Raw genomic sequence first — 11036 nt, 5'->3', positions numbered from 1 at the left:
GGAGAGGAAGGCCCTCTATGAGGTGGATTGATTCAGTGACTGGGATAATTGGGATGGGAGTGTCAGAGACAGTGCGTTTGGCACAGAACAGAGCAGAGTTTAGGGCTGTTGTACATAGGGTTGCTATGAGTCGCAAGCGACTCAATGGCACATAACAACAACAGGTCTTGAAGGTCTACATCTTGCTGACTAGAGTGGAATGGCGGCAATGCATTCCAGATATGAGGAAGTTGTTGTGTGCGGTCAAGTCAGAAGTGACCCATAGCTCACACTCAGTGGGTTTTCAGAGGCAGTAAGTCATATGGAGAAGACTGCCCATGTTTCTTCCAAAGAGCAATTGGTGGATTTCAACCATATACCTTCTTTTTGACAGTAAAATTCCTTACCATTAAGCCACCAGAGCTCCCTATTTAGGAGAAAAAGAGTATGATAAAATGTAGGAATGTACGAAATAAAACGGTATGCTCTAGAGATAATGAGGAAGTAACATGGCTAAAGTGGACAACTTGTACTGGAAATTTTGCAAAGAATTAGCTTAGACATGAACAAAATACCTTTTGAGATAAGGTAGGAATGAAACTAATGACAAAGTCAGTTTCTTTTCTCTCTCTCAAAATATATATCCAAGTACCAACCATCATAAAACCCAACACCTACACAATAAAAACATTGTTTCCTGCTGAAATTTACATTATTAACAAAAATGTAAATATATTACCTCAGTGGTCTCTTTCAAATAATTGAATATGGTTACTTCCAAAGCAAATTCTTCACCTCTGATAACAGCGTAGGGAAGATTCAAAAAAATGAAAAATGGTTGGAAGGCTCGAAGCTGGAAGGAACACAATGAGTACATATTTCCATTCAAGTCAAAATGCTTCAAATTTTATGCAGTTAAAAGCAAGCCCCGCAGAACCTGTAATGCCTATAACTTCACCTAGAAATGACCACATTCCTATGAACAGAAATTACAATGATGACAAATAATTTGTTGTTGTTATTGTTGTATACCATGGAGTCAGAAATGACTTATAGCTGACCTTCCAGTGGGTTTTCAGAGGCAGTTAATCACACAGAAGAAGACTGCTAAAATTTCTCCTGCGGAGCAGCTAGTGGATTTGAACCATGTTCCTTTCGGATTACAGCTCAGTTTCTTAACTCTAGGCTATCAATCTGCCACTTTATTGTATGCTAACTATAAATCAGACATATCTATGAATATCATCTCAGGTAATAAAGAAGCAACATAAAACACGTGTCTTTTTAAAAAGGGGGTTATAGGTCTGACAGAGGTGAGGACCACAGGCCTTAGTCAATCTAAAGCAGAGGCAATTTCATTATACCACTTACTGATATAAGGAAACATAAAGCAATTACCCAAAGTGATGTGAAGGAATTTCTGCTAACAGGAAATTTAGAAAAGTTCTGCACTTCCTTAGAAAGGAACAGTCTAGAACACACTCTTGCTTCTAGATTTTGGAAAAGCTTGGATTATAAACTTAACTATTCAAATCATAATATGAACTCTTATAATCAGTGGTTTTGTATGGCTCACATTATGAGTAGAAAGGCAAAATTAAAGGACCTCAAACTGTGTTTAGTTGTTTGTGTTTAGTAGTTGTGTTTAGTTGTTTGGGTTGTTTTGGGGGATTTTGGGGGCTTTTTTTCATCCACTTTTTTCATCCACTGCAGAGTTAGCTCTTTCTCAGATTTGTGACACTATAAATTTCTAGGCAGTAGAATATGCTACCTCTTGGGGAGCAGTTGTCAGTCCAAACCCCAGGTCCTCAGAGATCACAAAAGCTGTAGCCGTCCAAGAAGTGATAGTATCAGGTACAGTAACTTCAAAATCTTGGAAAAGCTTGGAACTTAAGAGAAAAACAAACACATAAATTAATAATCCGTTCCAAGGCCTTTCAAAATAAGCATAAGTTAAATTATTTTTTGAAGAGTTTTCAATTTCAAAACCATTCACATATTTGAATTTTAAACCATTATTAAAACATTAGAATGAAAAGGAGATTTCAAGTTCTCAAGAACTATTTCAACATCATAGTCTAAACTATATCCCAATAAGATCTTTCTGTAATGTTTCTATCTTCAGAATGAACATTATTTTCATAAATTTATAAAAGTATTTCTTTTCAAACTGAACACTTTATTTTCTGCCTGACTTGGTAGGAAAATGTTTTCTCTGACTACTTATCAGAGCTTTTATTTGTTTGGGGTTTTTTTTGTCTGTTTTTGAGGTTTGGCTATGTCTTATTTCAAGATTCCCTAAATGGCTGAATATAATACACAGGCAGTCTACAGACTTCAATAATTCCATTCTTTAAGTAGAATTTGTATATAAATTGGAACAGTTAAGTAGAGTTTATATCAACATGATTTTATAAATGTTTCTCTTAATATACAGTGTAGCTTGCTATGTAAAAAAAATCATTAAAAAACACTTCCAGATATAGGAAAAAAACTTCCCCTACTTGTCATAAGTCTGGTTTATGTTACTTCACTTTAAAAAACAAACAAACAAAAAACACCTGTTTTTGTGAAGATTACTGTTGTTTTTGTTAGGTGCCATCAAGTGGGTAACTCATTCAGACTCAAAGGGAACCTCTGTACAACAGAACTAAACAATGATTCTCCATCCTTATAACCACTGTTATGTTTTAATCCATTGTTGCAGTCATTGTATGTAACCACCAGGTTAACGGCCCTTCTTTTTTTCACTGACGCATCTACATCATGAATCATGACCATGAATTCCCCAGGGTCAGATCCTTCTTGGTAACAAGAGGAAAGTACATAAGACATACAAACAATCACTATCCTTATTTCCATCTAGACTTCTTCCAGGACAGATGTGTTTGTTCTTCCGGCAGTCTATTGCATATTCAATATTTTTCACCAACATTATAATCAAAGGGATCAATTCTTCTTCCATCTTCCGTAATCATTGTTCAGCTTTCACATTATGGCTTGAAGCATACACACACTTTAGTACTCAAAGTAAGATCTCTGATTTTTAACAATGTCAATCTATTGCAATAGATTTGCCCAGTGCAATATGCCATTTGAGTCCCTGAGCGCTGCTTCTATGGATGTTAAGTATTGGCTGTTGATTGCAGAAATTTAAAGAGGATTTTCACTTCTGTGAAAAGAGATACCATCATTCAATGTTCGTTTTGGTTTGTTTTGAAGGAGTTGAAAAGGTAGCCCTCAACTCAGGCATCAAGAATGATACAAATACTGTATAGGACAATTATTGCAGAGCCTGTATGAGGATCCAAGGTGGGGGGCTTAAACATAGGTCACATCGTTTGATGGAGGGAGGAAGGGATTTGTAAAGGAAAGGGGAAAGGTCCAGTGTGAAAAACAATGCATATTAACTTTATAAACTTTGTATGTAAACAAGTATAAAATAATTTTTTTTTTTAAAATGAGATTGATGTTGCCAAGTTCCTTCCCAGGAACTCAAATTTTTTTTTTTATATAATAGCCTTTACTGAGTTTTATTCATAACTACAAGCTGTACATAAGTCAGGCATTTGTTGCCTGGGACTGACTGTATTGTGGACATGTCATGATTTCCATGCTCAATCACTAGGCCAAATAGCACACAGATGCTGTCAGCTAAGCTGAATTCATTCTACCACCCTTGGTACTTCTCCCTGTAGTTCCTGGGGATGTTTTACGGCATTTAGTTAGAACGCATTCAGTCAGGATTCAGCTGGAAGCATTGCCACACAGTTGGCCAGGCCCTCATTGCTCCCCAGTGAAAGAGAGGATTCCTAGCTGACCTTCCATTGGGTCTCAGGCTATAAATCCTATAGGGGTGGGGATACTTTCTCCCTCAGAGTCATGGGTGATTCTAGTCACCTGAGAGGTGTGGTCTTTGGGTTAGCAGCACAACCCCTTACAGACTATGACACCAGTGCTCCCTGTTACAAGACAGCAGGAAGGAACTGTATGTGTTTTCTACCTGGAAACAGCATATGTACTCCTAGATAGTTTTCTTTGTTAGGGGCTATAAGACTTCAATAAAAAAATTAAAATCACCTTTCATCATAAAAACTATCAGAGCCTAGGATCAGGTATGCAATTAATATGAAAATCCTCTTGATAATACTCCTATCACCACAATTTGTATGTGGTTTAATGAAATATTATATTAAAATAAGGAAGCTCTGGCTGTCTAGTGGGTAAGGAGTTGGGCATCAACCCAAAAGCAAACAGTTGAATTTCACTAGTTGCTCCAAGGGAAAAAGGTGGACAGTCTCCTCTTATGCAATTTACACTCTCTGAAAACTCACTGGAAGGTCAGCTATGAGTCAGTTCCAACTCAATAACAGAACGAGAGATGTTAAGTAAAATTAAACATGATAATCAAAACAATAGCCTCTAGGACTGCTGAGTATTTAATCGCACCAGCAGCCAGGAAATTAAAAGATGTATTGCAATAGGAAAGTCTGCTGTTAGGGACCTCTCTAAAGTACTCAAGAGCAATGGTGTCTCTCTAGAGACTAAGGTGCATCTGACACAGGCCATGGTCTTTGCAATCACTTGTTACACATCAGAGAGTTGGACAATGACTAGGAAGGATAGAAGGAAAATTGATGCCTTTGAGCTTTGATGTTGAAGAAGAATACTGAGGGTACCATGGAATGCTAAGAAAACAAACAGATTCCTCCTGGAGAGGGTTAAACAGGCTGCTCCTTGGAGGCAAGGATGCTTTGGACATGTTGTCCTTGGAGAGGGACATCATGCTTGGTAGGGTGGAGGGAGAGCACAGGAGGGGAAGGCCCTCTAGGAAGTGGACTGATTCAGTGACTGGGGTTATCAGGATGGGTGTGTCAGAGACAGTGCGATTGGCACAGGACAGAACAGAGTTTAGGACTGTTGTACATAGGGTTGCTATGAGTTGCAAGCGACTTGACGGCACATAACAACAACAACAACATACTTGTACTTGAATATTAAAAAGAGAAAAGTTTATCTCAGCAAACCCTAAGCAGAAAATTTAAAAGGAAGGCACCCTATAAATTTTTACCCCATGTTGGTGTCCAGCCAAATCCAAGTCTCTGGAAAATGCGTTCTGACATGTGGATTGTTAAACGTAGAAAAGCCTTCAAATTCCAAGCCATTTTCCTCAAAATAATTGTCAGCAATAATTCTAGAGTCATCTGAAAATAAAAAACACAACCGCTAGGAGAGGGAGAGAATCACTGAAGATGAGAAATGAGAAAGGTTGAGAACAGATTTTTAAATGGTATATAACCCATGTTACAAGTAAAAGCAGCTGAACCCACTGCCATCAAGTCTGTTCCAACCCCCATGGCCCTCTTTCAGGTGTCTGATGTGGTAAATCTTCATGGGAGGAGGCTGCCCATCTTTCACCACAGGAGCAGCTGACGGATTTGAACCGCTGACCTTGAGGTTAGCAGAACAGCATTTAACTTAAGCATCGATTACTCACTGACAGTTTTAAAATAAATTAGAAGATAAATTTATCCATTTTTATGAAAATACCTCTGACATCAGTGTGAAGATTATTTTAAAAATGGACAGAACAGTTCACAAACAGGATTCAAGCTGAATCCAGAGGAGGCCATGGAAAAAAAAAGATATCATAACTGATGTCAAGTTTGATCTTGGCTGAAAGCAGAGAACACCAGGGAGATTTGTGGTGTTTTACTAAATTGTTATTGCTGTGTCCTGTTGAGTCAGAACCGACCCATAGCTGACCCTCTAGTGGGTTTTTAGAGGCAGTTAATTGCACAGGAGTCCATTTTTCTTCTATGTAGCAACTGGTGGATTCAAACCTCATACCTTCACAAGCCCATACCACTAGCCATCAGGGCTCTCTCCCTTCTTGAACAGACTAAGGCATTTGACAGTGAAGATTATAGTAAATTATGGATAACATTGAGAAGAATGAGAATCCAGAACAATTGGCTGTGCTCATGTGAAACCTACACATAGACCAAGAAGCAAGTGCCTGAACAAAGGAATGCTGTATGGTTTAAAGTCAGCAAAGTTATGCGTCATGCTTGGATGCTTCATGCTTATTCAACCTGTAGGTACACTGAGCAAATCCCTCAAGAAGAATGTGGCATCATTGTTGGATGATTTGAATTTGACTGCTGAACTGAAACGGGAGCCTGGACTCATTAAGGAATTGTGCCTTGAGACTGCTTGGCTAAAACCTGGATTTGCACTGGGTGATATTCTCTGCATCCCCCACACTCCAACTTACTTCCCTGATAAACACTATTTGCAAGTGTACCACAAATGGAAAGGATTTTACGACTTCTTCCCACTATCACACTTCTTATTATTTCGTGTTGGCCACTCTATTTGACAATTTAGGAAATGCAGGATGAATAGAGATGATCCTGCCTAGAAAGAACTCGATGTCTCAGAACTAACAACATGTATGTTTGTGCATGTGCATGAATGTAGTTAAGCAAATACACACACACATGTGAGCATACCTTGTGGCATCTGGCTGATTATGTAGGTGAACATCAAGGAGAACACAAATGTTACTACAGCACGCTTCTCCTTTTATCTAATTCCAAAATAACAGTTTGTAATACAAAACATATTATGGCACACAAGCTCCCAATATGCCCAAAACACTAACTCCTTAGAGAATTAAAAAGAGCAAATAAACAGAAAGCATTTATTTCAAAGATTTTGATGGAAACCCTAAACAAACATTCTGATATCATGGTCAAGATTAAAACCTCAGTTTCTAAGAACATTAAATTCCAAATAATCTTAGGACAAGAGAATGAAAATCATGCTATTCATTAAGCCATAAAATACCCATTACAGACTAGGGAGCTCTGGGGATCTAGTCCATGGAGAGTTGGGCTGCTAGCCCAACAGCCACGCCTCACCAGCAGGTCAAATCCGCCCAGTGGCTCTGTCCAAGAAAGAGGAGGAATCTCCTCCTGGATAGTTTGCAGCCTCAGAAAACCCACTAAAGGCTCAGCTAGGAGTTGGTTCCAATTCAATGGCAATGAGTTTGAGAGTTTGGAGATTTGTCTGTTGGCTTGTTTGTTTATGTAAGTACTATTAAATGTATGAGATAAGAGATTTAAATATTTTGCAAACATATTGTGACATTTTACTTACAAGCAAGATCAATGTAATCCTTGTCAAGGTTTGCATCTGTCAACACCCAGAGGCCACATTCCTAGAAAGGATAATTTAACTTTATTTTTGTTTAAAATTTTGTGTTCTCTAAACTTTCATAGAGGACTCCTGTACCCCACATTCACTCTTACTCATTTTCTGAAGCTTGAGTACAGAGTACATGAAGTCAAAATCTCTCTCTTTCTCTAACATGCACACATATCCATCTGGAGATGGGGATAGGGGAGAGGGTCCTTTAAGGGAATGTAATATAAAGGAAAGAAGTTACTTGTTTAGTGACAACTCCATTAATTTTCTGGCGGTCAGTTTTTCTATTTTTAAAATGGAAAAGATTATTCTCTTTCCATTTCAAATTTTACTAATAAAGCAAACTGTCAAAAATATGTTTAGCAAAGTTTACATTTCCTTATTATTACTTATTAAATTTAAAAAAACAAACCTCTGAAACAGTAAAAGATATTAGTGTATATGTCTTTACAATATCACAAATTAAAATTACCTTGAAGACTTCAAAAGAGTTCATGAAGATGCCTACATAATACCCTGTGTTGTAAAGTTCCAGTTCACTGACCACCTTAGAAGGAGACAAAATACAGAGATGAAAGGATTTGTATCAACCTTGTTCCTTCCATGACAATTTTTTAACATCTTCACATGATATGATGTATGATTTTTTTCTATTTTTTTCTTTTATATTGGTTTGCATACAAAATGCATATTCACTGTGTGTCATTCACATGCACTGTGTTTCACACATTCTTTCATTCACATTGTTTCACACAATCATTCTCATACATTGTGTTTCATCAAATTAATCAGCATTGATTGGTGTCCACTATCATTCTATCTTTTCAGGTCTCCACTAGATCTATCCTAATTCCTTCACCTTGTCCACCAAATTCTGCATCAATTTTATACAGAATGTAGATAAGAGATAGTCCACATGCTTCTCAAATGGCACAAGTTGAGAATGAATAAGTGAGCACCTTGTTCATGAGTCAATAAGCCAAAAATTAGACTTCTTGTTTAAGAATAGAATTCATTATTCTGCCCAGCAACTTGAGATTCCTGTGAACTGTAGGTGTGACTTTTACTCAGAAAGATATTAAAGGTCTCTAGGTTGACAAGCTTTCACTGTTTTTGTTCAGACATTCCTCTAGGTTGTATAGCCCTGGTGTACAAGTTGCCGTCCCGTGGTCACTTGTGGTTGCTGTGAGGCTGAACACTGTGACAGTGATGTGTCAAATGCGTTAATGGTTGGCTACCTAGTGCGGACTGAGAGTGGGGTGGAGCTCCCCGATTAAACAAGCGTGGAAGGAGGAGTGGCACCCACTTCCATAATAGCTTGCCTCCAGAAACCCTATGAACCTGGGGAGAGGATAAAAGGCACCCAAGCGTCAAGGACTCTCCTTTATAGGGTCGCTATGAGTTGCTTGCAACTTGACGGCACTTAGCAACAACAGGTTGACAAGACCAACAAGGAGAAGCCAGCATTAAAAATCACCCACACGTCTATGCACACTCACGTTTATTGTGGCTTTGTTCCCAACAGTATAGAGCTGGAAATAATCCAAGTGTCCATCAACAAACAAATGGATAGAGAAGCTCTGGTATATTCACACTATGGAATACTATGCAGCATTGAAAAACAAGGAACTCATGAAATACTGTGCAAAATGCATGACCCTGGAGGACAGTATGCTGAGTGAAATATTTCAGTCACAAAAGGACAAATAATGCACAGGGCCACAGTTGTAAAATGGGACTGACACCAGGGTTGAGGGAAGACAGAAAAGAAGAGGAGGATGATATTTATTCTATTGCAAAAGATGAGGGAGAGAACTGTTTAAAAGGGACATATGAATGGGTATTCTTGTCATTACAGAAGTCCAGAGTGAAGGCTGCATAGTGGAGTGGACTTGGGGGGAGGAATTACATAACAATGAAAGATTTTTTCTTTTCAAGGAGAAGGGTGAAAGGGGAGAAGGAGTGGGGAGGAAGAAAAGTGCAACAATGAATGATTGGAAACCCTAAGTCTCTGTAAACTTTCCTTAAAATTTAAAAAAATTCAGCTAAAAAAAGGTTTAAAAAAATCACCCACACTTCTAGTAGAAATAAACAGGCAAATGACATAAACTTTGATGGAACATCTGCTAAATGCCAATATCAAAATAAAAATTTGTAAAGAGAGCAGACAATTCACAAAACAGAAAATGAAATTTAATAAATATTAAAAAAATCAACTCAGTGATAATCAAAAGCAGAGCAAAGTATAGTATCATGGGATAGAATTTTTAATGAGGGGATTAATCTATCATAACAGCAATGTGATTTTTTAAAAGCCCTCACTGCTTTCATGAGTACGTAATATTTCTTTCATACATTACTGAGGCAAGTCCAGCTTAAAGAAAAACAAGATTCATACCACTCAGTAAAAAAAAAAAGTGTTATAAGTTGCAGACTTCCACACAAGATAAAGAAAATGCAAACTCAATGTCGCTGAGTGAAATCGACTCATAGATCATTTTCAGAGGTTGAAAATCACATGGGAGGAAACTGCCCATCTTTCTCCCATGGAACAGCTGGTAGATTCTAACCATCTGCCTTTGGGTTGGCAGCACAACTTCCTATCCACCAAACCACCTTAACTCAATATATAGAAGAACATTCAAAACTATTTAAACAGCAGCATTAACTAGATCGAGTCTGACAAACTCAGGATTAAAAAAAAAAAGATTCTGAGTACACATTGTGGAAGGACAGACAAATTCTCCCATAAAATACAACCAGCAACCTCTGTTACTGCTACACCAACAGCACTGCTTCGTCCACAGTATGCAAACAGAATACTGGAACCAGTACCAGTAAGAAGAAAACAGGAGATGGAGAAAATTTTACAATGTTCTCAATAAGCTGGCAAATACAATGAGCTCAGCTATAGATGATAAAGCCAGGACCAGGCATGCTGAGAAGAAAATATTTTCCTTCCAAACTCTATAACAATAAATAAATACATGTAAGAGAAGTTTCTGCTTTCACTCAAGTGTTAATGGATGAAAGCATCTATATCAATAAGAACTCTTCTTTTTATGTTGTTGTTGTTGATCGCTGTCAAGTCGAGCATGACTCATAGTGATGCTCTGAATAAAAGACATGAAGCCTTTCTATAACTATTATCATTTCTCAAAGTTCATAGAGTTTCCAGAGGCATGTGGTTTAGGAAGTGGATGCCATTCTTGCCTCCTTTTATAGTGGTTCCATTTAAACAAAAGACACTGACTAAGCATCAGTACAAGCTAATGACAGGAAGACTGCTGTCTGAAAATTATTTCAGGAAGTCCTAGTACATTTAAATTATTCCATGGAATTCATGAGCCACTAAGCTGTACATACAAATTTAACAAGAAGCCAAGATGGTCTAGCATTACAGACTCTTAACTCCTTCCTCTGAAACCAATTTTGGAGAAACAATAAAAGTAAGCAGGAAACTTGGAAGAATAAGATGAGAAAACCATGGAAAGAATGAAGGCTATCTTGAACTGGAAGGTTGGAAGGGAGTGGATGACTTCAGCCCAGGCAAAAGGCATCTAGAAATAGCAGACAGACTGGGGAAAGTAAAAGTCTTTAAATTCCTCTTGCTCTTCTCTCCAGGGGAAGAGAGACTTAAGGACAATCAATCCTAGAAACTTCACACTCAAAATGAACACGACCAGCAGCAGTTGCTACTCAGACACTTGTGAACATGTGAAGGACCCCCTAACCGTTGGTCCTGTTCTTTCCTGAGTGGACGGCGAAGACCCAAGACTCCAAGACACCGGCTTGATGCAACAGCAAGAGATAAGAGGTTTATTGCGGAGCTCCGGGCCGACCCT

At 38.1% G+C, this 11036-nt stretch overlaps 1 protein-coding gene across 1 annotated transcript in view; it reads right to left on the bottom strand.

The window, feature by feature from the left end:
* The window catches only part of CD109 (CD109 molecule), a 216558-nt gene that overhangs the window by 80806 nt on the left and 124716 nt on the right, over positions 1–11036 (bottom strand). Inside the window, exons 16-20 of the mRNA XM_006896965.1 lie at positions 7664–7738; positions 7144–7204; positions 5051–5183; positions 1751–1868; positions 719–832 (exon numbers count right to left, since the gene is read on the bottom strand). Coding sequence (XP_006897027.1) covers positions 719–832; positions 1751–1868; positions 5051–5183; positions 7144–7204; positions 7664–7738 — 501 coding nt within the window. The remainder of the gene's footprint in view (positions 1–718; positions 833–1750; positions 1869–5050; positions 5184–7143; positions 7205–7663; positions 7739–11036) is intronic.

The sequence above is a fragment of the Elephantulus edwardii genome, unplaced genomic scaffold (assembly GCF_000299155.1).
Source record: "Elephantulus edwardii isolate Elephantulus edwardi_28Jun2011 unplaced genomic scaffold, EleEdw1.0 scaffold00194, whole genome shotgun sequence".
Taxonomy (NCBI): domain Eukaryota; kingdom Metazoa; phylum Chordata; class Mammalia; order Macroscelidea; family Macroscelididae; genus Elephantulus; species Elephantulus edwardii.
This window is presented reverse-complemented; position numbering and strand designations above follow the sequence as displayed.